The following is a 26506-nucleotide window of genomic DNA, read 5'->3' as shown; positions in this document are numbered from 1 at the left end:
TGGCACACGAACACAAGGACCAGAATTTGGATCACACATACAAAGCTGGCACCAGAGAGATGGAAACAGGAGCATCCCTGGAGCTTGCTGGCTAGCTGATCCAACTGACGTGGTACAAGACCCAGCCTCAGATAGAAGGTAGCCAGCGATAGAAGAAGGCTCCCACAACCCCCGACTTACATAAAGGGGGAGAGGGAGGGAGGTGGGGTTTGTCTTGTTCTCAACAAAGGCAATGACTCCATGCAAAGAAACATCTGGAATGTGCCTGGTACTGGGATAGTGGGAATGCGTTTTCTTCTCTTGGCCATGTTATTCCAAGATCATTGTCAGCTATGGTTGCAGGTTTCGAGCCACAGAAGGAACCTAGTGGCATAAAATGACAGGGATAGAGTGGCCATGGGCTCTGGGAAAGGAAGAAAACTGGGAACCCAGGTTGAGTGTTCCAGAAGGTTTGAAACCGAGATGTGTCCTGTCCAGTGGCAGGTCTGACAAAGCAAGTCTTTTGGAGAGTTCAGAGGTGGGGGAGGGGTCAGGCACAATCAACTCCTCAAATCACAGAGGATTTGAGCAGAGCTGTTGTGGAAAAAGTGTAGCACCCAGCTCTCCATGGCAGGAGACTCCCTTGCAGTGTGGGTCACTTCCCATGGTGTAGATACTGCCACTGCTTTACCTTAGGGACAATAGTGAACAAGGGGTTGGGCAGTGTGGGCAGCATTGTGCCCTCACCACACAGACTACCCCAGGAGAGAGCCCTGGCCAGGGGAGTCATGCTCAAAGAAGTAGGAAGTTATGACTTTGGGGTATCGATGTCTTTTAAGTTTTTTGTGAATAGGTGTTTCCCCTGAATGTATGCCTGTGCACCACATATATGATGCCCAGAGGCCAAAAGAGGTCGCCAGATTCCCTGGGACTGGAATTTCAGACAGTTGTTAAGTCACCTTGTAGGTGCTGGGAATCAAACTAGGTCCTCTGGAAGGGCAGCAGTGCTCTTGACCACTGAACCATCCCTCGGGCATCTCGGTTGCCTTTTAAAAGGCAGATTATACAGTTTATTTCACAGAATTCTAATGACAGCTTAACAAGCAGGTGTGAGCCACCCCCCCACCCCCCCACACACACACAGGAAAGAACATCTTTGTTCACATGCTCACCCTCAGGCCAGGAAGCTGGTGTATCCTGACTGACAGCTCTCAAAACTCTTCCCTGTAGGGGAGTCCTCATATCTTGAAGGAAAAAGAGCCTCATCCAAGCCAAACCTGCACGTGTTTTTCTGCTTCTTTATCCTTGCTTTCAGATGAATTTTTCCAATTATATTTCTTTCCTTCTACTTTTGCCTTCCAACTTTTCTTCCGTTCCCTTTCTTTTCTTTCTAACTCACAATTGCACAAACTCCCAGGGAATCTTAAAGGATCCAGGATCAAAAAGATCAAGTTAGAAGGACCAGTCAGAGAGTGGCAAGGCTCTGAGTAGCCATGCTAGGCCCCTCCCAGCCCTCATCTTCTCCAGGGACAGAGATGACTGAGCTAAACATCCCCCTCAACACCTGCCCATCTGAATGTCTTCCCTTGGAGACCCCTAGGGAATAGACACCCAAAGGTGGCAAGCATCCTGGAGCAGACCCCATGAGGGTAGGTGAGGTGAAAGGGACACGGGCTCTTCAGTGGCTGAAAGCTGGACTAGTTGTTCCCAGACTTATTCCTCCCTCAACATATGGGCCTGGTTCGTCATGACATATCAAGAGTTCATAGATATGCCAAGGTAAGGTGTTTACCTGCAAACCTCTACTGCCCCTTATTTGAGAGCATGTATTGGACAGAAGGCAGTCAGGAGACCTGGATAGGAAGGGAGTCTGTAGGAAAATGGCACTGCCCATCCTTCAGGAACAACCAAGTAGACATTGGCCTCTTACCAGCAGTTCATACCTGTAGGGGGGCACACCACCATTCATCCACTTGGTGGATGAAGAAACTGAGACATAGAGAGACTGGCTGACTTGCCTAAGTCACGTGGCTATGAGAAGAAAACCTAGGCCTGGATAAGTGAGAACCCATGGTCATGGGAGATGAGGGACACCTGCAGGACTCTGCCTGCCTTGGGAGTGTGAGGAGCTGGCTCAGCAACCTGAGACCTTTCACTTTCCCCTAAGCATGCTGGTGCTCAGAGCCAGATATGAGCAGGAGGGTGGGGCTGACAGATATGTGGTCTGTCGATGGGACTGGACTGTCCTACACCACACCTATTGCTGGATGTCTAAACAAGCTGCCTGTGGACACTGAGGGTGCACATGGTTGTTTTATTCCCTGTGTCTACCTCTTGGGTCTGCCAGTCACTCCATGAGCCCAGTGAGCCTTGTTCCTTTGAACATCACAGAGCTTCAGAAGGACCAGCTCTTTAACCTCCTATTTTATAGAAAAGAAATGGATTCCCTGGGTGATCCTGGGCTTTTCTTTGGGTGTCCTGTCCTTGCTGGCCCCCTGGTTTTTCCTCACTTCCCTCCTTGCTGGGGACACCCAGAGAGTATACAGTGGCTAACAGGGAGGCCTCTTGATGTTAGAACCAAGAGTTCCTTGGGGAGAGTGACCTAGAGGGGAGTATGCTGCATGAGTCCTGGGACAGAAAAAGAAATGTCCCTGCAAAGGTATGCTGCAGAGTATCATGCATGGCTTTGATGTTCCCAAACTTCTTCTCAAGCCATGAGAAGTGTCTGCCCCCTTCCCCTAGAGAGGAGCAGCTCAAGCGTCTCTCGAGCAGAGACACAGTCCCAGGTGTGGGGACTCACACCTCTTAAAAGCAAGGGTGATTCCACTCCCTCAGAAACCCAACACCTAGAAAGTAAATATGTGTGTGAGCCAAGGGCTCCCTTCTACCCAGCCCTGCAAACACACACAGCTCAGTCCCACTTCAGCCATCTCCACCCCATAGCCTCCTTGCTCACATCCCCAAAGGGTTTCCCTAACCTTAAAGAGGAAAACTCCATCCCTTTGACCTCACTGACCCTAGAGGAGACCCCCAAGCCCAGAGGCCCTCTGAGCTGGCAGAGAGGTGCACCACAGCTGCCCCTTGTTAGCCTTGGGGCACAGAGACAGGCTGAGTGAGATCTGAGCATGGCTCTGGTAGGAGGCTTCCTCTTGAAGCGGGGAGGCAGGAACTTTAATTGCCCAGGCAGAGGCCTGAGCAAGGGAGTGGGTTTGGATGCTGCAGAGCCAGCCTGCAAATCTGTCTCTCTCATGTTCCTACTCTGGGTCTGATGGCTATTTGATCCTGAACTTTGAGCTTCTCTACTGTTCCACCCCATAAGGCTTGTCCAAAGCCAACTAACAAGCACCATGGGAGCAGCCAGGCTTCAGGTCACTAATGAAGGACAGGCAGCTGTATGGGGCCTGTGAGTGGCCTCACCTGGGCAGAGAAGAACAGCTGGGGACAGGGAGGATACTCCTGCAGCTGTTTCTGTATTGTCAGCATTTAACAGATGAGGAGACCAAGGCACAGTGTGCCAGGACACACCCTAACAAGTGGCAGAAGTCAGGGACCTGAGCCTCCTGGCTCCATCTCTGTTCACTTGGCTCTCAGATTGGTTCCAGCTCTCCAGTGCATAAGGCTCTTCAAGGCCTCTGGGAAAACATGCCACCTCAGTGCTGAATTTTCAGCTTTGTTTTTGAACTTGCCAAGCATGGCAGCCTTCTGTTGCCATGTTTTCCATCATTCCAATGATGAATATCTGAAAAAGAATCACCTCTAGTAGATGTTGGACCAATCAGCATGAGGTTTAAGGGCATCAGCCTGGCTCCTTTGTAGAAAGAAATAAACTCAAGATGTAGCCAAGAGAGCTGAAGCCCATGAACATCTACTAAGCACCAGGTGTCCAGAAACTGGCTTTGGTGTCAAGGGTAATGCCCTGGTATGCATATCTACCAATGAGGCTTAGTACCCCCAAAACTTTTGAAACTCATCCATGTGTTTCTTGGGAATCAATTGTGTGCTAAGCACAGCTCCAGGCCCAGAGATATAAACAGTAATTAACAAAACCATCCATGTTTCTGTGTCCACGGAACTTGCATGTGAGCAAGGATGACAGGAAAAGGCCAAGGAACAGAGCAGTTCAGGAGCTTGCCCAGGGTTCTGGAGGCTCTAGCGGCTGCAAGCATAAAGCTACATTGGGAGACAGCAGAACAGGATGTCTGAGCCCTGGGAAAAGGAGGCAGTAGGAACTAGAGGATGAACAAGAGAGGGCCGGCAAAGGCTGGGAGGTAGGATCTAAGGGATGTGACCCCAGGGCAGTTGACAGGGAGGGAATGGAGACCATGGAGGGACTAGGGGCTGTTCTCTAAAATGTGGGACATTCCAGGGAGTAGGGGAGCTGTATGCTCTTGTTTAATTTTGGCCAAAAGCCTGCAAAGCTGGTTCTGAGCCCTCAGCCCCATGGAGAAGGAACAGCTGAGACATAAAGGGGAGAAGTGGCTTGCCCCGTGAGGATGCAACAAGGCCACTCTTTTAACACAGACCTGAGCTAAGCTACTCACACCGCCTATCCACCGTTGCCTGCTCAACTTGAGGATGTCCCTGACTCTAGGCCTCTAGCATCAGGCTCTATACTTGAGTTTCTTGGTGCTCTGTTCTGTCATTTTGTCTTCATGGCTGGGCCTCAGGCTAAACAGAACTTGGTGGAATGTGATTCTAGGGTTCCTTCAGAACATCATGTCTTCCATACAATTGCAAGTAGCTATATCCTTGGTTGCTAGGCAGCCAGGTGCAACCCAGTGCAGGAGGTTGGAGATGGGGGATGACTCACCCTAGGCACCCACTCTTCTTTGCCTGTGTGCCTCAAGACACAACCCCTCCCATATAGGCAGGGGAAACCCTGGGGCAAACTGGACACAAGCAGAAAAGGTAACAGTTCAAGTCAAACAGAAAAGCTTCTGCCCCAGAAGAAAAGGGTCTCCTTCAAAAATAATGAAAGATCTTTCACGGCCATCGTGATGGCCTGTGTTTTTGGTCAGGCACCAAACACTGTTCCCAGCAGGTTCACATATGTGATGGGTACATCTTTGTCTCACAATAGCCCTGTGGGAGTGGTACTATTCAAAGTCCACTTTATAGATATGAAAATCAAGACACTGTGAAGGTTAATATGCCCAGCCTGTGCACAATAAGTCAGGTATTATAGCCCTAAGCCAAGCATCTGGACCAACAGACACAAAGCAGGTCTGGGGAATAAGCTGAGGACCAGTGAGGAGAAATAGAGACCCCTGGGGATTCTCCTCAAAACTGGAGCTATATTAATCGATTCACATCTTATTAGCAAAGAGCTGAGGTTGGTGGAAAGTGTCCAGGGAAGGGCAGAGAAGGAGACTGAAAAGGTGGGTGGAGGTAGGTGTCAAGACAGACCCAGGCTTGGAAAAGTAGACAGAAAGTAAGGCACTTCCAGGAAATCAGAAACAGCTTACCACCACCACCACTCACCACTCACCATTTGAGACTTAGAGCTGCCAAACAGTTGGATGTGGCATGTCTCTGTGCCCCTCAGAGCCAGGGCATACCTAACCCTCTGGATGCAGCAGCTGCGAGCGTTTACTTGAATATGTGAGCAAAGAAGGGGGAGGGAGGGAGGAAGGAGAGAAGTGGACGCCTGCCGTGGTGCCTCGGGGAGGTGAGCCCAGACTATGTGGTGAATCAGAGGTGGGGTGGGAGAAAGGATCCTCACTGAGAGGCCATTGTAGAAATAGACAACAGAAAAAGGTTAAGAGTCTGAATTTAAGGGTGAAATCAAGAGCAAAGAAAAGGTCAAATCCAAAAACACCAAGGACGTTGGTGTACGTGGCCAGAAAGAAGGAACAGATGTGCAAGAAACAATGAGTTTTGTTGGCAGACATGTCCAAAACTACAACAAAAGGCTCCCCTTTTATGCACCATGAGATTCTGTCCCAGGTATTGAAAAGAAAATGAAGACAGACAGGTTGAAAGACATTTCAATTCCTTCCTTTCTTAACCCACAAGAGTGACAGACATCACTAATCAATTCCAGAGTCAGGTCCCACCACAGCTCAACACTAATGGCAGGCCAGTATCTGAGAAAGCAGGCCTGTGCTTCTGCCCTGGGATATAGACCTTGCCAATCTCTTATCAGAGCCCATGATCTAGGCCTCCTTGCAGCCAGAACCCCAAGTTCTATCCTCCAACACAGCAGGACAGGAGCATAATCAGCCAGGCACTGCCCTTATCTGCCAATGGAGGCCACCTCACCTGTGACAGGAATATCACCAAGATGTACCTGGAGGCCTGTGAGCCATTCAGGGCCCTAGTGTTCTGAATCCAGAAGCACTTGCTCTGGTTCTTCAAGAAAGCCAAGCAGTGGACCTGAGCGCAGGCAGAGGCACCTGTGGCCACATCACACCAACTACTAAATTGCACAAAGAGACTGTGGCCGGTTCCCCACAGAGGCCTTGAGTTTTGTGAGGAGGCAGGCTGGATGATGATGGCTCCAGCTCCACCTGAGGGATGCTGTTTCCCCTCAGCCGCTGTGGCTCCTGTATTTGCATAGCCTAATGCTTTACAGAGGCCCTGCCCATGCTGCATCTCACCCCAGCCCCACAAGGAAGGGAAGCTGTTTGATGTCTGCCACTGAGAGGTCCAGAGAAAGTGAGTGACTGTCCCTCACACCACACAGCTGGAAAGCAGAAAGGCCAGTCACTGGGTGCTGTGACATGCCACTCAAAAAAAAAAAAAAAGGATGCTGTGTTTTATCTGTGCCTGAACCGACTGTTCCCATAAGGTTTTCACCCAGTGTGTGGTCACAGCAGTGCCTCACCAGGCTTCCAAGTGAGGGCAGAAAACCTAGAGAGATGTCCCCAGTGCTTCTGCTCACTGGCATGTGACCCCCTCACAACAAAGAACATGGTCACAACTTGGTGATGAGGTGGTCACAGGGGAGACATTACCCTGCAAGGACACTGTTTGCCAGTGCCCCAGGCTCAGCTTAGGAAGTCGATGCTTCACACGCAGGGAAACCGATGCCCACACTATGGTCACTTGTTGAAGTTCAGACAACTAGAAGTTGGCAGAGCTCAGGTTCTAACTCAAGCCCCTCCAGAGCCTGTAGCAATGATGAAAGGGGGCATGCAGGGTTCAAAGCCCTCAAAGTTGCCTCTCAAAGCAGCAGCATTGGAGATCTGGGGTGTGACTCAGTTGGTAGAATGTACGAAGCCCTAAGTGCAATCCCCAGTACCAGTAAGCAGGGTGTGGGGTGCACACTTGAACTCCCATAACTTGAAAGGTGAAAGCAGGAAGATCAGAAGTTCAAGGGCATCCCCGGCTACTTATCAAGTTCAAACCTTAGCCACATTTTTTTTTTTCCAGTCTCAGGAAAAACAAAAGCAACAAAGGGTGCTGTGCCGCTTTGCACAGTCCAGGCTGTCCATCCAGGCACGTCAGTGACTTGCCTTTGAGACTCTCTCAGTCTCTCTCTGCCTCTCTCATTTTTGAAACAGTGCCTTGCTATTTAGTTCGCACTGGCCCTGAACTCACTATGTAACCCCGGCTGGCCCAAAATTCACTTGGCAATTCTGCCTTGGCCTGCCCACTGCTGGGATTTGAAGGTGTGAGTCGGCATGCCCATCTGTGTTCCCTTTCTTCTGTGCCTCAGTTTCTTCACTCAGAATGTGGAATAATCCCCATTCCTTCGCAGCCTCCCTTATGAAGTGTTAGCCATCCCAAAAGGCCTAAATTAGTGTCCCTGGGTAAGGGGTATGATCCAAGAGCTTAGGGAGTGGACTTTTAAATCCAGGCAGCCCCAGGTGAGACCCAAAGGAGGGTACTCCCATACCTCAGTTTCTCCATCCATAAAACAGTTCACAAAATAAGGTCACAGGGGAGCCATGAGCAATAAATGGTGTAGTGCCCATGCTTGGTAAACGATAGGGACACTGTGGCCATTGCCCCAGTGTGAAACCTCGGGCTGACTCCTCTGCCTGCCTGACCCACAGTTTCCCTGTGAGTAGTGTGGACCTGGGAAGCCCCTCAGGAGACTAGGGACAGATGCAGCTTCTACACCACACTCTACAGGGACTCACTCTCAGAGTTGCTGTCACACATGGCTCCCTACACCTCCCACTCATCCCCCTAAAGCCCCCAGAATTCTTTCATTGTGAGAGAGCATCCATTTCTACAGCATGCCTCCTGGCTTAGTCCTCTGGCTGCCATTTGTAACAGGAAGGGCTCAGCATCCTACAGGTTTCCTAAGAGTAACATCAGGATGGAAAGGTTAAGGCTCAGATTGCCAATGCACATGTGCTCATCAAGCCTGCCCCTGGCCTCCATGACCCTGGGGGGTGTCCCTGGAGGCTTTCCTACCCCTTCATCAGCAAGAATGCAAAGCCACTGAGGGTGAGCTTGGGCGCAGAGTGGATGAACAGAGAAGACCCTGAGTGCCCCCCAAAACTTCAGTCCCTTTCACAAACACATCTGTCCTTGAGAAGATGTCCCTCTGGAGTCCAGCATTGTCCCCAACCCTTTGGTCTTCCTAGGCATGTGTGTCTAGGAAACATTAAACATCTATTGTAGTTCAGAACAAAATATGCCACACTGTCCCTTCCCTCATGAAACTGTCACTTGGTAAGGGAGCCAAGTATTTTTAAAAATTGTTATTAGTGATGTAAATAGATGGTATTTGGGGCTAGGAGAGCATTAGAATGGAGTTCACCCTGAGGCTCAGCCAAAGAGGGGGCATTCCCAGTAGAAAGAACAGCACATGCAAAGGCCCTGAGGCAGGAAAGGACTGGGTTGAGGTCTCAGGGAGGAGGCTAGTGTCACAGGACCCTAATGATAGAGATGGGACTGTGCGGCAGCAGAGGAAGACAGGGAGCAGGTCTTGGGTCTTAGTAAGAATTGTGACTTTCAGCTGTATGTCATAGGAGCCACTAGAGTGTAGTAGATAAGGATTTCACATGAACGCAATGCACCTTCCACTCTGAAAACACAGACTGAGTTTGAGAGCAGGGAGACGGGGTAGTGAAGCTATCCCGGGCAGCAATGATGGTGACCTAACTGGGAGAAAGAATCAGGCAGCATAAATCTGGCCAGAGGTGAGTTTTTCTTTGGATAGAGTTTTGCTAGGTGTAAGCAGCAGGGTTAAGAGGCTAAAGGGGGCCAGGCATGTCCTAGCATAATGGTGGCACACACTTTTAATCCCAGCTCTGGAGTCAGAAGCAGGCAGATCTGACCGAGAGTTCAAGGGCAGCCCAGCTACATAGTGAGACCCTGCCCCTAAGAAAAAATAAAAGCTGTGGGAATGGACCTAAAGGATCACTATAGACAAAATACAAAGAGAAAGGAGAGATGACAGGACTGTCTGGTGAGCACCTACTGTGTGTCTGGCTGGCCATGCCTGGTTCCACCTCCATGGCCAGGCTATGAACTAGGCACCGTCCTACCCATGACATGGAGGAGCTGAAATAACCCAGCCAGAGACACTCAGGTCTTAGTGAAGGTATTAACCCAGGAATATTTATCTGCAGAACCATTTCATCTAAAAGTTATATAGGAAAATAAAAACCTTCATTTTCTTTGGTGTTAACTGAAAAATAAAGTTTGAATTATTCAGATAAAAGCACACTCTCCTGATTAATATTCACATATTCCAGTCAGAGCAGACTACCACAGCCAGCCGCACTGCCTCTTCCAAGAGTGATCCTTGCACACTTCTTGCCACGTGTGTGTGTGTGTGTGTGTGTGTGTGTGTGCATCCATAGAAATGTAGCCTGTTTCACACAAATGGAGTTGAACATCACATACTGTTCCAATGCTTGTTTTCTCTCACCAGTTTTCCTTGCAGAAACTTCCATGCTAGTGAACATAAACCAAGCTCATTTTTTAAAAGAACTGCCGTGTAGTATATTGTGGGCTAGATGAACTACAGTCTATTTAGCCCACTCAGTTTCCAAAGACAGAAACTCATTTTTCTATAAATGTAGCTTTTAAAGAGCTTGTAGAGTTTTTTTTTTCCTCAAATATATAAGGCTTTTATTTATGTTAATGGAAGAACCCACATCACACTGACAGCACAAATATTTAGCAACAGCCAGCCTGGTGACTATGTCTTCCAAATCCCCTCCAGGTGCTTTGGAGCTAGCGCTCGTCCACAGCCAAGGCTCTGTGTAGAGCACGAGGCTGTCTCTGGAACAGCAGGAGGGAGGCAGAGTTCTTGCCTTTGACCTGCACACTGGGCTCTGTCAAAGGCAGAAAGCAGGCATGAAGAGAGCAGTCATGGAGCCTCTGCGGTCTGAGCTTCAGCTATGTGTCATGGCTGTGAAAAGGCAGGCTGCCCTGCTGCCGATTCTGTGTGGTTAACATCAGAGATCAAAGGAAGCAAAGGGTGTCCTGTCCAGGTTCTAGACACCTATGGTGTGCCTAAAACATACCACAGTTCACATTTTCTTCCCTCCCTAGGCCCCAGCTTTAGAATATGGAGGCTCAAAGAGAAGCACCCACCTGTCAACTGTCCAATGTGCAGAGCGCCCCCTCCTGGGGCAGTGAGGAAGTGCTGCTGGCAGTGTTTTTGTGTTGAGGCACTTCTGTGGAGGAAGGGCCTTATGGGCAGTGAATATGGCTTTGGGGCCTCTATTTTTCCAAAGGGTGGGGACAAGCCACCAAGAGGCAAGCTGAATGAAGTGTCTTCTATGAGGCTGACAGAGTATGGAATGGCCACCGTTTGGGTGTGTGCAACAAGGCTCGGTTTGAGGAATGTGGGCTCCCCATTGGTCACACCCCATACATCTCCACAGCATGGAAAGGGCCAGGGTGGAAGGGGGGCACAGACCTCTTCCGCAACCAAATCACACTGCTTAAAGGCCAAGTAACTTCCATGTTTCAGAGTCTCAGTTTCCCCACTGAGTACATGGAATCACACTGTTCCTGCAAAGAGACAACCGGAGGAACATTGGGGCACACCGCTGATCAGTGTAATTTGTGTTTCAGGTGAACAGCAAGTAATTAGTTTACTAGTTATATGTCCCAAGATCATACAGGGTATCACTCACACTAAATAATTTGTTTGCTATTTATCCTAAATGACAAGTGGCTGGCTCTCTGTTTCATCTGGGATCCATACTCAGGAGTCTAACTCTTCCTTGGTAGAAATAATTGATATTTTCACAGCATCTAGAGATCCACACCAACCAGCCCCACGATGTCTGATACTCATGAGCCCCCTTCTCTGCCCACACAGAACATTCTGGAGCCATGAAAGTTCCACCATGAACATCATAGTACCTCAGCTTGACTCAGGTCAAGGACATTAAGGGATTTGAATCAGTTACCCTCATGTCTGCATCTGGGTCAAGTTAGAGGTCCATGTTCCCCACCATGTTCCTGTGTGTATGAGCACACACACAGGACTCTGCTTGGAGAGAAACCAGTCAGTGGTGTGACCATGCAGGCTCATGTCTGCCAGGAGCACTGAGTCGTGTGTGTGTGTGTGTGTGTGTGTGTGTGTGTGTGTGTGTGTGTGTGTGTGTATGCGTGCGTGCGTGTTCTAGCTTCCTCCTCTAGTCTTCCTCAGTCCCATGTCTGGGGCTGTCAAGTTCTCAGCCTGATGCACTTTCTGCATCAGGTGTTCTAGAGGCTATGAAGCTGGCAGCTGCTTAAAAGAAGTAAGACAGCTCACATGGGAGCTGGAAACACTGCAGAACTGAGCAAAGAGCTGCTTTGTTGGGTACAGACTCTGTCACCCACCACCTTATAATCTGGACCAGTTGCTGTTCTCATTGGACTGGTCAGCGATCCAAGGTCTACACATGTCATGGCTCCCAGAAACCCTGGGCCAGAGATCACCTAGCAGTCTTGTCTTGCCTCTGCAGACCAGCAGCTCTCTACACAGAGCCTGTACTACCCCCTTCTGAGGAAACTGGTAACCACACAGGTGGCAGGCCCACACAGAGACCTATGCAGCAGGCCCAGGTGGCACCCGAGAACTTGCATTTCCTCCAGTTCCTGGGAGAGGCTTCTGGTCAGAGGACCACCACAGCCCAGCAGCACAGCGAGTTCCTGGGGAGTTCTTTCCACCTTAAGACATGGCCCTGCCCAGTTCAGTCAAAAACTGGCATTGGGGTCTGGGGGTAAATATACACTTTTAAATGTCCCAGTGACTACAGTGCGGGGCCAGGTGGACACCACATACCTTGTAGGTGGCTCATAATGACAGTACTCACAGCTAACAGCCTCTGGGTCCTTTGCCACTCTGAGCACAGAAAAGGCAAGCATTACTGTCATTCAAATGCCTGGCACAAGGAAAATGGGCCCCGGAGGAGAGGCCATCTGCCCAAGGGCACAGGACCAAGAGCAGTCCAAGCATCTCATCGTATTTCACCAATTGCTGCAAGCCCCTAGTAGTACTTTCCTGGGAGCTGCCCATTGGGCTAGCCTCTGGCAAGGGGTAGAGCCTAGGGACTCCTCCCACAGCCACACCACACAGCTGTAAATGCCCATTGTGCACACCAGCCCAGCTGTTAGTGCTGTTGTTATCACTGAATCACGTCCAAGTTATAACAGGGTCCCAGCCCCACCACACCCTCCTTGATCACATGTGCAGGCGCCCACAGTCTCCAACTCATGCTAGGTCCCACAGCTGTCATCTGAAGCCTCTTAGTCACAGTCTAGTTTGAACCACTGTTGTTTTATTGAATGTAAGTAGCAGGGCCCTGAAGCGACCTAGGTGTCAATGCCCTAGACACCTAGGGGGCTGGTGGCCCAGGCTGCCATGGACCCATCATCGGGTTCAGGCACTGTGGGCTCTATGCAGAAGCTTGCTCAGGCTGCCCCTCGAGAGTCCGGTGGCTGCTGGGCTTGTCTCACTGGCCTTCACCAGAGCAGGACCCTATGCCTTGGTGTGCAGCATGTACTCTGCACAGCATGGCCCAGGAACTTGACTATGTACAAAGCTCTGTCAGAGCTGTGTGTGATTCAGCGACCCTCAAACACAGTAGTCCCAGGGTCACCAGCCCTCCCCCACCCAGAGAGTGTAAAAGCTACTCAGGGTCATGAACAGCAAGGAAAGATAGCTACAGCCAAGTCCCCTGCCTCAGGGGGAGGGGTGCTGACAGCTAAGCCAGGCACACACAGGCTGGGGCCTGGCTCCTGGTGCAGCATTTTGCATAGCACACACAAGGTGCTGGGTTCCATCTCTATCACGGCAAGGAGAGACGTGCCCAACGTTCCAGGCCCAGGACAGCAGTAGGTAGGGGTGGTGGCAGTGGGGACATGGCAGGCAGTGGCAGTGTTGAGTGTGCAGTTGTTTGTGGAAGTCAGTAGAGGCCATGGTAATGTGGCAGTTTGTAGCCTCCAGTTGCTAGTCACATGACTTTGGACAGCTCACACTGGGACCCAGCCCGCCCGCAGGGATGTAGAATTTGGCTCCAAAACATCTCCAGTGGGAGCCCTTGTATCAGATTCCAGCCTTCTGATTTATGAAAGCTTGGAAGATGTCTCCACTGGATCCCATGAGCCAATATGCTCTTTGCCTTAGTCTTCACTGCTCCTGATTGCCTACATCACCCCCACCCCACCCCCACCCCCACCCCACCCCCACCCCACCCCCACCCCCACCCCACCCCCACCACCCCACCACCCCCCACCCCCACCACCACCCCCACACCCACCACCACCCCCCCACCACCCCCACCACCCCACCCCCACCACCACCCCCACCCCCACCACCACCCCCACCCCCCCACCACCCCCACCACCACCACCCCCACCCCCACCACCACCCCCACCCCACCCCCACCCCCCCACCACCCCCACCACCCCCACACCCACCCCCCACACCCACCCCCACCCCCACCACCCCCCCACCACCCCCCACACCCACCACACCCACCACCACCACCCCCACCCCCCACCCCCCACCACCCCACCCCCACCCCCACCCCCACCCCCACTTCACTCGTTGGCCCTCAGTTGTGGCATTTGCAGTCCCTGTCTGTTGACACAGAACCTGGGTTCTTAGGATCTGGCCTATGGGTCCCCAGCAGAACAGAACCACAGAGCTGTGGCCTGACCCGACCCCCCCCCCAGAACTGATTCCCACATTGTCCACCATTTGTCAATCATTAGAACCACAGAGCTTCAGGGGGATTGAAGACTCAATCAGACCAACTGAGTGTCTGCTGACCTCAAGATGGACCTCACAATAATGCATGTGTGTGTGTCCATGGGAGCTGGTGCTGTGCTGTCTCATTCTCAACTCTGCCCCAGGATCTGCTGCAGGGTTGCATACTGCACAGTACCTGCTTCAGGGCTGCACACTGCCCCCAGGATCTGCTGCAGGGCTGCACACTGCCCCAGCATCTGCTGTAGGGCTGCACATGCACAGGATCTGCTGCAGGGCTGCACACTGCCCCAGCATCTGCTGTAGGGCTGCACATGCACAGGATCTGCTGCAGGGCTGCACACTGCCCCAGCATCTGCTGTAGGGCTGCACATGCACAGGATCTGCTGCAGGGCTGCACACTGCATAGGATCTGCTGCAGGGCTGTACACTGCACAGGATCTGCTGCAGGGCTGCACACTGCCCCAGGATCTGCTGCAGGGCTTCACACTGCACAGGATCTGCTGCAGGGCTGCACACTGCCCCAGCATCTGCTGTAGGGCTGCACACTGCCCCAGCATCTGCTGTAGGGCTGCACATGCACAGGATCTGCTGCAGGGCTGCACACTGCCCCAGCATCTGCTGTAGGGCTGCACACTGCCCCAGCATCTGCTGTAGGGCTGCACACTGCCCCAGCATCTGCTGTAGGGCTGCACATGCACAGGATCTGCTGCAGGGTTGCACACTGCATAGGATCTGCTGCAGGGCTGTACACTGCACAGGATCTGCTGCAGGGCTGCACACTGCCCCAGGATCTGCTGCAGGGCTGCACACTGCACAGGATCTGCTGTAGGGCTGCACATGCACAGGATCTGCTGCAGGGTTGCACACTGCATAGGATCTGCTGCAGGGCTGTACACTGCACAGGATCTGCTGCAGTGCTGCACACTGCCCCAGGATCTGCTGCAGGGCTTCACACTGCACAGGATCTGCTGTAGGGCTGCACATGCACAGGATCTGCTGCAGGGTTGCACACTGCATAGGATCTGCTGCAGGGCTGTACACTGCACAGGATCTGCTGCAGGGCTGCACACTGCCCCAGGATCTGCTGCAGGGCTTCACACTGCACAGGATCTGCTGCAGGGTTGCACACTGCATAGGATCTGCTGCAGGGCTGTACACTGCACAGGATCTGCTGCAGGGCTGTACACTGCACAGGATCTGCTGCAGGGCTGCACACTGCATAGGATCTGCTGCAGGGCTGTACACTGCACAGGATCTGCTGCAGGGCTGCACACTGCCCCAGGATCTGCTGCAGGGCTTCACACTGCACAGGATCTGCTGCAGGGTTGCACACTGCATAGGATCTGCTGCAGGGCTGTACACTGCACAGGATCTGCTGCAGGGCTGTACACTGCACAGGATCTGCTGCAGGGCTGCACACTGCATAGGATCTGCTGCAGGGCTGTACACTGCACAGGATCTGCTGCAGGGCTGCACACTGCACTGGTGCATAAGAAAACTTGCTGACTTGAGCAACACCCGAGCATATGAGTCAGGTGCCCTCACTGCCACCATTGTCATCGTCACAGCAGAAAGGGAAACTAAGGGTCAGGCTTTATTCAAAGGCCAGAGGAGGCTCATTGTGGAAAATGAAATAATACTGCAAGCTCTGCCGTGTTTAAGAAATGGTAACTCAGACCAGGGAAGAAGCCGGCTGCATGGTTGCCCCCATGCTCACTGGAGCAGAATATCCTACACTAGGTAGCCTTGAGCCAGGAATGGCTTCTCTCACAGCTCTGAAGTCCATGACCAGAGTGTTGGCCAGACTCTGCCCTAGACCCATCAGGAGAGGCCATCCCCAACTTCTTTTAGCATTTGGTGACTCTGTGGTGTCCTTGGTTGTAGCTGTGTCCCTCCAATCTCTGCCCATCCTCTTACACAGCTGTCTCCCTGCCTGAGTCAGTATTACCCATAAGGACACTTATCTCTGGACAGAGGGACGCCTAGGTAATTTAAGATGCTCTGGCCTTAGTCTCATCTCCAGGCAGGTCACTGATCCAGGTCCTGGGAGTTAGGCTTGAATACACACAGATTCCCCAGCTTACAATGGTCTGGCTAAGAATTTCTCAGCTGAAGGGGGCATTGTGTAGTATGACCGTGCTGAGCTGAAGTGGGTTGGGCTGAGCTCTGATGTCCAGAGTCATGTGTATGAGATGCATATCCATGGGGATGGATACCACCATGAGTCTGGAAGCATCTGTGTTTCTGGGTTCCTCCATTCACTTATCAGTGGCCCCCTCAGGACATGAATAGTTTGGAATACTGGGCTCCTAGGCCAAATGCCTGGAAGGTTCCAGCCACATTTCCTCGCTCCCTCCTTAGCTCCTAGTGATAGGCATGCATCTCTTCTGGCCCCCACCCAACTGTCTGTCCTGTGTCCACAGGTTTGCCAGGCACCGCTCCTGACCTGGAAAAGAGGAAACAGATTTTTGGGCAAAACTTCATACCTCCAAAGAAGCCAAAAACTTTCCTGCAGCTGGTGTGGGAAGCACTGCAGGACGTGACACTTATCATCCTGGAAATCGCGGCCATCATCTCCCTGGGACTGTCCTTCTACCACCCACCTGGAGAGAGCAATGAAGGTAAGGTGTCCCCAGCACTCCTGAAGCACACAGCATGTGGAAGAGGGCCCACAGCACTGCACAGAGGGAGTGAACTCACTGGGACTCAGGCCACAGATACCAGGTCAGGCCAAGGTCCCAATCAGCCCACTGTGAGTGCAAGGCTGAGCCATCAGTGCTAAAACGCTATGGTGGGCATTTATTAGGCATCTCCAGCATGCCCAGCTTGTACCTCCTTTAAAGATGAGGTACCTGGAGCATAGAGAAGGTGGTTCAGTCGTTCTGGTTCACCCGGTAAATTCCCAAATATAACCTGTTGAGTCCATATAATGTTAATTGTGTGTATGTTTTCAGGGGTGACCATTTGACAGTGGACAGCCAGTTGGTGTGCTCTTCCCTGGGGAGGGCCACATCTCCTGCTCCCAGTTTTACTCAGTTGTCTGTAGTTCTTTGTGTAAGGTTGAAGGATCTCGTGGGGTTTTTCCCTGTGCAGTCAGCATGTTCACTGGGATCATCCTTGTTCAGCTCATATTTGGGCAATGGTGTTGATGAAATGTATGGGTGTGGCTTCTGATGTTACTTAGAGACACAATCTCACAGCAGTCCTGGTCCTCTGGCTCTTACAATCTTTCTATACTTTATTCCTAAATGTTTCCTGACCCTTAGATGTGGGAGTGTTTTGTAGATGTATCTATCCACTGAGCCTGGGCTCCACAACTCTGCATTTTGATTGGTTGCATTTTCTGTAATGGTCTTCACCCATTGCAAAGAGAAGTTATCATTAGTGAGGGATGAACAGTATACTCATCAGGCTAGATCCAGGTGGAGTGAGATGCTATTCTTATGAGTCCCCAAGCCTGTGGAGGATGTGCCAAGGTCACTCACCAAGGGGCTGAAACTCTGGCTCTGGCAAAAACATCCAGGGGCTGAGTCACCAGCATCAGTGGCCTCCCATGGCCCTGCTGAGCAAGGTGAGATGAGGGCGGCTAGCAGAGGCCAAGATAGGACAACAGAGCTCCTAGGGTGTGCCAAGAAAGACCCCATGGCTCCAGACAGATGACTGCTGCCATGAACATCTCTGGGGTACACAAACCCAGGGCCCAGAGATCATGGCTTGGTGGCTAGAGTGTGGCCCAAGTTGGCCGGTTTCTGCCCCTTCTGCACCTCATTGCTGCTGGTCCAGCCACACGTTCAGTGGAATAAAACTGCCTACACTGTGTCCCACTAGCAAAGCAATGGAGGGAGGAAGGCAGGACAGGTTCCTCACAGCCTAGTGTAGTTAGTTGGGTGTTTTGTTTGTTTCATTCTTTGTTTTTGTTTTTGTTGCTATTGTTGCTGATGATGATATTGGGGTGTGTTTGCTCTTATATCTTGCTCTTTTGGGGGGCCCAGCACCCAAATAAATCACACTGAGTCTTATTCTTATGAATGCCTGGCCTTAGCTTGGCTTGTTTCTAGTCAGCTTTTCTTAAATTATTCCTTCTACCTTTTGCCTCTGAGTTTACCTTTCTCTATTTCTTTTCTTCTTACTCCGTGGCTTGCTGTGTAGCTGGGTGGCTGGGTGGCTGGGTGGCTGTGTAGCTGGGTGGCTGGGTGGCTGGGTGGCTGGGTGGCTGGGTGGCTGGTCCCCGATGTCCTCCTCTCTGCCTTTGAATCTGGGTCTTGAGTCTGGAATCTCAATGTGTTATTACTGACTTGACTCTAAGTGTCCCAGTACTCCAATAATCACAAAATCACACACACACACACACAGAGAGAGAGAGAGAGAGGGAAGGAGAGAGAGAGAGAGGGAGAGAGAGGGAGGGAGGGAGGCTCCGAGGAAATACACAAGGGGGGAGACAGGCGTCTTTTTTACGGAGCATGTGGCAAGAAGTGGAGACAACCAAAATCCTACAAAACAAGGGTATCAGGCTCTGGATTCAAGTCCTCCCTTCCCCACTCTTGTGCCTTGGAGTGTATACAGGCATGCCCTGACTCCTGCTGGAGCCTTCTGTGGATGCCTTGGGTATTATTTACTTACCACCTTCTGTATACTTGAAGTCCTCTCTGGGTTTCTGATGACACCCGGCGTGGCAGCTGTGTGAACAGCTGTGAGACCACGTTACTTAGGGAGTAGTGACGAGAGGCCTGACCATGATCAGTGCAGACGCAGTGTCTCCTCACTGATCATTCCCCGTCTGTGGTCACAGGTCAGGAGCCTGAGTTCTGTGACACTCAGAGCTAACAGCATGAGGGTTCCATCTCTAAGGTTCCCTGTTCTTCCCATTGTAGCTCTGTAGGTGTCCTTCACAGAAACACAGGACCACAGCCCCTTAGTTCCCTCATCTCAGATGAGGTGAATTCCAACTGGTTCCTGCTCTGTATCATGTGCTCAAGGCTTGAGCCCATGGGCCCCCATGGCAGGCACTTCCCAAGGGGGGCCCCTTCACCCTGTGGCCCACCTGAGGAGGGGGCCACCCACAATCACCCCATTCTGCTGATGAGAAAATTGAGCCAGTCTGCAGCTGAGATTTGAACTTGGGGTGGGGTGGGGGTGGAACAGTTTTCAGTGACACCGGTGTAATAGCCACTACCATTGAACAGTGGTCTGGTTGAACCGTTTTTAAGTTACTGAGACAATTCAAAACTTCCAAGGAGTTTACTGGCCTTTACGGAGTACTGATTCAGCTAGAGACCTGAAATCTTCCAATGGCATGTGCTCCTGGCCATAGCGATTCTTTACCTTCCCACACATTCCCTGACTGTGTCCCATTGCTTCTGACCCCTGGACTTCCAGAAGCTTCTGTTGAGGTCCCTTGGAATCAGATTGGATGCCCAGATGGTCAGGTGAGTCTTTGTCACCTGCCATGGGCTCAGAGGCTCAGGGCCTTGGGGCAGGACAAGTCGGGGCTCATATTCCAGGGCTAGAGGCAAACTCTAGATCTGCTGTGTGACTCGAGCTGAGTCACTGACTATCTCTGAGCCCCTTTTCTTTCTTTGGACATCTGGAGGATGAGGATGGATGCTTGAGGCTGCCTAGGCCTCTGCCAACCTGGCCCCTGTGAAAGGTGCCCTTCTCAGTTGGCCAAGGTGGAGGGTCAGACACTGCCTCTGGGATACTAAACCATGTGGAGAGTACCAGCTCTCATCCAGGGTATGACCCCCGGCCACTCAGAGTCTTAGGTTCTGCATTCAGGTCTTAAGAGCCCTGTGGGAGCAAGGAGAGGCTGGGGAGCCTTAGGCTCGTCACAGTCTGGCAAGGCTCATCACAGTCTGGCATTGTGGACCTTCACTCTGAGCCTCCATGTCAGGCATATTGGTATTTTTCTTTTTTTCTCATCTCCCCATGGGCCTGGCCAAAATTGAGAGTTGTGGGCCCTTACTAGGGACTCAGTAGCATCAAGTGTGGGGTGCAGGGTCCCTGTGGGTGAGGTAGCATCCTGTGTATTGAATCCTGTTGTGCTTGCTGTGGCCTGAGTTGAAGAGAACCTGCTACATGGTGAGTGTGTCCAGGAGTTACCCCTTTCCTGTCCCCAAGCCCCAGGAGGTGTTACCAGCAATGCAGCTTTCATGACATTACATAAAGGCAGGCATGGCGTAATCCCAGAACTCAGAAGTAGAGGCAGGAGGACCAGATTCCAAAATCATCTCAGCTACATAGCTAATTTCAGTAAAGCCCGGGCTACACGAAATCCTTTCTCATGAGAAAACTGACACTCAAAGAGTCATTTATTTGAGGTCTCACAGCTAGGACAAAAGTAGGGCTGGTATCATTCAGATGGTGGCTTTGCAGTCATGCTGCCTGGGTTGGCATTCTTGCTTTCCACTCACCCTTCCTAATTGGTAGATCTCTCTGAGAAGCCTTAGCCTCCCCATCAGTGGGAGACATACAGCAGGGGCCCTATAAAGTGACCAGGAGGTGTTCTTTGCCCAGAGCATGGCACACAAAGGCACACCGAGGCTGTCATCTGATTATCAATGATTCCTTGGCATATCTAAGCTATGTGGAAGCTCTTGTCCGGTGTCCTGGAGATCCACTGTGTCCCTGTCTCTCTACAGGATGTGCCACCGCCCAGGGTGGGGCAGAGGATGAAGGTGAGGCAGAAGCCGGCTGGATTGAAGGGGCTGCCATCCTGCTGTCAGTCATCTGTGTGGTCCTGGTCACAGCCTTCAATGACTGGAGTAAGGAGAAACAGTTCCGGGGCCTGCAGAGCCGCATCGAGCAGGAGCAGAAGTTCACCGTGGTCCGGGCCGGACAGGTGGTCCAGATCCCTGTAGCTGAGATCGTGGTTGGGGACATCGCTCAGATCAAATATGGTAAGTCTTCCTAGCCATGGTTCTAGAGCTGGAGTCTGGGTAGAGGTGGGACAGGACAGGCAGGTTCAAAGAGCTTAACCCAGGGAAGGGGTGGGATCCATAAAAGCTGGCATCGTGGCAGGATGTGTTCTGAGGTCCCAAGGGTCCCAGAGGAGACAACAGGTTTCCCATATCCAGTTAAATCAGAAATGTCAGATTCATAGCATGCATGCCACTGCACTCCAGCTTCCATCTATAGCAGACATGACTAATCAATCACTGCTCATAGTCTGAATAACGCCTCAGAAGGCTTCCCAGCACAGCATCACTAATATTCAGAGTGGGTTTATGAGACAAAATCCATTTCCCATCCCTGAACTGACTTCATATAGCTCTTTCCAGGCTGGTGGAAGTTAGCAAGAGTCAAAGTGGGTGGGTGAGTATCCCAAGCCAGTCATATTGCTACTGAAAAAGTAGGTAGGCCAGCTCCAGAAGGGGTTTGGATAAGATGTGCCCTAGGTCAGTAGACACGGGTTGGCGAGATTGGGGTGGCACTTCTCACTCAGTCCTAGTGGCTTACTCGACTGGAGTGTTTTCAGTTCACCTAAAATAGCCTGCTTTGTCACGAAAGACCTTCTCCAAGCCATAGAAAGACTACAGGAAAATGAACCACAGACCCTGGGCCCAGGGACACATCGGGTGAAAGGATTTACACTATGAAGGACATACATGCATTGGCAGGGTGGCTCTGTATCAGGTCCCAAGGATGTCACTTTAGCTTCCCACTGGTCTGCAGGTTCTATCTTGGTTCTGCACTCTGGGGCCTAATGGGCACTTCCCCCATGCCCCAGCTTCTCTGGCCACCTGGCTTTGCTGACTGCCTGTCTTTCTCCAATCAGGTGACCTCCTTCCTGCTGATGGCCTCTTCATCCAGGGCAATGACCTCAAGATCGACGAGAGCTCACTCACAGGGGAGTCTGACCAGGTGCGCAAGTCTGTGGATAAGGACCCCATGCTGCTGTCAGGTAAGCGTGGCAGCCTGTGTGCCTCTGTGGCCACGTCCCACCCACCATGGGGAGGCAGGTGTGGCCCTGGCTCTGGGGTTGATGGCAGTATCATCAGCCCCTTGTGTGCACACCACCCCTTTCCCAAGCAAGCTCACAGTATACCTGCCATGCAGAGCCACAGCCTGGCCTGGCACTACTACAGCAAACATCACAGAGTGTCTTCTTTCTTATCCCTGCAACATAGCAACATAGCTTCTACTGGCTTTATCAGGATGTTATTCTGAGTATGGGGTTGCCTAATGACATTGGCTTTTTTTTTTTTTTTTTTTTTTTTTTTTTGGTCTTTCTGGATACCACAGAGGCAAAAAAAAAAGGGGGGGGGCTGGGAAGGCCATGTGGGATAGAACATCTCCATGAAATCCTTCCCTACAGAGATAACAAATAGACCACATTGCCTGGCCATGCTGTTGGGACCTCCAGTCCCCAACCCCCAATAGAGATATAAAATGGTATGCAAAAGTCAAGAAGGGAGTAGAGAGGCCAAGGGGGTTGCATTGAGCTGGGGTTTAGAGGATGAACAGGAGCTCGATTGGTCCATTCCCCTGCAGGTGGGTGGGATTCCCTAAGCAACACAAAAGGAAGATCCAAGAATCTTCCAGGTAATGGAAAGGCTGAAGTGTTTATGTATCTAGAATTTATTCACAGCTTGTCTTAGTAGGGGTTTCTAATGCTGTGATGTAACACCGTGACCAAAAGCAATTTGGGAAGCAAAGGGTTTATTTTATTCACAGTTCTATATTCATAGTTCATCAGCAAAAGCAGTTGGAAACTCAAACAGGGCAAGAACCTGGAGAGGCCATGGAGGGGAGCTGCTTACCTGCTTGCTCCCCATGGCTTGATCAACCTACTTTCTTATAGAACCCAAGACCACCAGCCCAGGGCTAGGCCCCACCCACAACAGGCTGGAACCTGCCCCCCATCCACATTAATTGAGAAAATGCCCTACAGCTAGATCTCCTGGAGGCATTTTCTCAATTAGTACTCCATTACCTCAGATGACTCTAGCCTGTGTCAAGTTGACGTGAAATTTAGCCAACATAGCCCTATATCTATTTCGCCTTATAACCAGGTTAGCCTCATCCCCTACATCTATTAAGCACCTACTGTACACCAGTGGCTAACAGGACAGACAAAGTCTGTGCTGTGCTAGAATTTATAATCAGGTGAGGGCAGCAGTCAAGGAAAGAAACACAAGTAAATCCATCAAGGACACAAGATTGCATTGAAAAGGGTCCCTAAGATCAGGAAGCATCTCAACAGGCCAGGGAACACCTGACTCAGGAGGTTACATTAGAGCTAAAGTCAGAACATTGAGGAATGCACCCTTGGCAGAGAAACAGCAAGTGCAAAGGTCTGAGTAAGAGATCATGGAAGGTCTCCCGTGCCCTCTGGGAACAAAAGGCCATGTGAGAGATGAGGAGATGGTCCCAGCCCCATCCGCCCTGGTTTTAGCCTCTGAGCTGCAGGAGTTGACAGGCAGGTAGCCATCCTTGGGGGAAGTGTGCAGTGGTTTCTATGGGAGTCCAGGGTAGATGGTGACAGTTTCCAGATAGCATGGAGAAAGAGCAGGAGGGAGGGTGCTAGCAGGAGCTGGAGACAGCATTCAAAGTCACTGGCTAACAGTGTCACATACCAACCAGGGAGGGACTTCAGACAGACAGAGATTCCAGAATCTGGCTGTCGCTGGTTTAGGGTGAATCACCGGGTCTCAGGTCCCTCACAGAGGCATGAGGCCCAGAGGGAAAGGGGCACTGGAAATGAAACCAAGCTAGAGGTGAAGGCAAAGCCAGGAAGAGACAAGAGAGAAGCCATGAGGAGGAATTTGAGGAACACAGCTAGAGCTTCTGTGGTTCTTGTTCCTTCCCTCTATCGGGGAGAAGGGAGGAGCTTGGGATATCTTAAGGGCCAGAAGAGAACAGAGGCCTGAGGTTCTTGGAGATGGGATAAGGAACACGCCCCAGATGGGCTAGGATGGAGCTGGTGACAGTGAGGACACTCTAGGTCTCACCAGTAGTCAAGTGGGTCCTTGAAGCCTGGGCTGATCATCAGGTCAGGAGCAGGTGGCATGTGAGGACCAGGGCAAGCGAGGGAGATCTACAGAAGCCACCACAGGTCCCCAAGGTTATGTGGAACCAGAGAAGTGGCTTTGGTTTGCCCTCCAGATATCAAGGCCCAAGGAACATCCTTGTAGGCAAGATGTAGAGGATGGCTGGACCAGAGATTTCCATAGGTTGTGCTGATCTTGCTGGGCTGGTGGGCTCCAGAAAACATGCTTCTCCCCTTGAAAGGGCCTGTTCATAGGGCAGGAAGAAGGAAGAGAGTTGGAGTTGAGATCCACAAAAGTCGGTGACACATAGAGGACCAGCTGGGTGGCAGGAGAGGGAGCAGAGCATGGACAGTTGTGGTCAGCAGTAGGAAACAGAACAAATGCAAGAATAGTGTGCCTGCCACTGGCTGCATGAGCAGAGCCTGAACAAATCAGAGTGATTTGCTGGGAGGGCACTACATCTGATGTCCTCTCAACTCTGAGAGTCTCAGTTTCACCCTCCACCCCCTGAACCTCACTACAGGTCCACGAGATGTATTCCCTCGAGCCCTCCCCCCATACTCATCTTGCTTCCTCTTTGCCTGTTTAAGTGCTACCATCTATCTGCTCAGGACCCACCTCGCCAGCAAGGTCGTAGAGACCATAGCAGACACCTGAACCAGTTCTCCAGCCAATCAAGTCCAGGTAGAGCCCTGAGCCTGAGGCCACTGCCATCCAGGGGCTGTGCCCAGCTTTAGCTCCAAGCCGAGCAGTGTGAAGAGGGGAAAGCTGTGAAGGATTTAGGAAGAGCAGGCAGCAGGTGATGGACGGGACCTGAGCTCTGGAATGCACTTGCTGCCTTCTCTGTGCCTCAGTTTATCTATGAGACTCATAGAGTGTCCACAAAGGTAGAGGCACTAGGACAGGGTCAGTAGAATACACTGATGACCCCTGTGGACATCCTTCCTTATGGTGGAAACAAGGCTTCTAATTCCCTTTGACTGGGGCCCCAGAAAATCTCCACATCATCCCTGAGCCTCTATTTGCTCGTGTGCAAAATGGCTTGGTTGTCTCAGTTCAAAGGAGTATTTGGAAGCAAGGAACTTTCCTTCATCTCCATGTCCCACCCTGCCTCTTCCTCCTCTCAAGAATGCCTCTCCTCCACCCTTCTGGTGTTGCTGCCATGACTAGATGCTCTAAACTCCATACTGCTGCCAGGAGACTTGCCAGCCTTCCTGCCTGCAGACCTTGCAGGTACCCAAAGGCACTAGTTTTAGGGTATCCATGGATCTCCCCCAAATCCCAATTTCAGAATCCCTTCCTGACACATAACAATCTGACGTCAAAGAAGGCAAAGAAAAGTCAGGTTCTATTGTTTGTCCTAGAAGAGCACTGAGCCCCTAGGAGCTTGTGTCCATGTTGGGGGGGTGGCACTGGTAGTTAGTTGTGGGGACCACAGGTCTGTGCTCACTTCCAAGCACAGCAAAGGTAAGGAAAGACAGAGAAAGTGAGTTCCAGCTTAGTAGTCACCAAACCTCGAGTTCGTCCCCAAAACCAAGGGGAAGAATCTAGAAAGATTTCATATTCAAAAGCAGCAGACTAGGTTGCAGGCATCCACATAGCGTCCCCCCAGGGTGGATTGGTGAACAGCTACCAAACCATGATACATCCGAATGGGCAGAGAGAAGGGCTGAGAAAATACAATCATCTTCCAACGTTTACACTGGCCCGGGTCAGTTTGCTTAACCCTAAGGTCATCTCAAACTTCCAGAAAGGCTTCAAATGGCCCAGGGTCAGTATGGGCCAGAGGCCAGAGGGCAAGCACAGCACAAGAAGGCTGGGATCTGGTCAGGGGCTCTGAATGCATCATTGGGACCTCAGGGGGTCAGCCAAACCCTTGGGACAGTGGTCCTCAACCTGAGGGTCTCAACCCCTCTGAGTGTCTAATGACCCTTTCACAGGGGTCATAGCAATAGGAAGGTTGAGGACCACTGGTTTAGGAGGACTCTGAACGGGGGACATTGTCAGACTGCCATTTGGAGGCGGAGGCTGTGTTCCTCAAAGCCTCTGCTTCTATCCAGTGGTAGGCCTGAGGAGCCCCTGGGGGTTCCGGATCTGGTGAGCTCTTTGTCCAGCCCCGTTCTCTGCCCCCTGTTACAGGAGCTGCTAGCACTGGGTGGTGATGGGTGTGATTAGATTAGAAGGTGATTTGAGGCCTGCTTATCTTGGGTGGAAATTGGCCCCCACATCTTTTTCCATCCCTCCTCTGCTAGGCAAGTGGAAAACAGCTTCCTGTGGCCTCTGAACCCAAGGACCAATACAGTCACCTCCCAGCCAGCCTCCTTTCACCTGGATTTTAGAGCTAGCTGTGGGGGCCTTTCCCTCTGGGGGGGAAGTGAGCTATGTCCAAGATCCTAGACTGTAAGGACAAAGACTT

The 26506-nt window shown here is 51.5% G+C and overlaps 1 protein-coding gene across 9 annotated transcripts in view; it reads left to right on the top strand.

The window, feature by feature from the left end:
- The window catches only part of Atp2b2 (ATPase plasma membrane Ca2+ transporting 2), a 173056-nt gene that overhangs the window by 85273 nt on the left and 61277 nt on the right, over nucleotides 1-26506 (top strand). For all 9 annotated transcript variants that reach the window (XM_051203563.1, XM_051203560.1, XM_051203559.1 and 6 more), the window contains exons 3-5: nucleotides 16525-16722; nucleotides 20740-20997; nucleotides 21876-22001. In XM_051203563.1, the coding sequence (XP_051059520.1) occupies nucleotides 16525-16722; nucleotides 20740-20997; nucleotides 21876-22001 (582 nt within the window). The remainder of the gene's footprint in view (nucleotides 1-16524; nucleotides 16723-20739; nucleotides 20998-21875; nucleotides 22002-26506) is intronic.

This window comes from Phodopus roborovskii, unplaced genomic scaffold (genome assembly GCF_943737965.1).
Source record: "Phodopus roborovskii unplaced genomic scaffold, PHOROB, whole genome shotgun sequence".
NCBI classification, from domain to species: Eukaryota; Metazoa; Chordata; class Mammalia; order Rodentia; family Cricetidae; genus Phodopus; species Phodopus roborovskii.
This window is presented reverse-complemented; position numbering and strand designations above follow the sequence as displayed.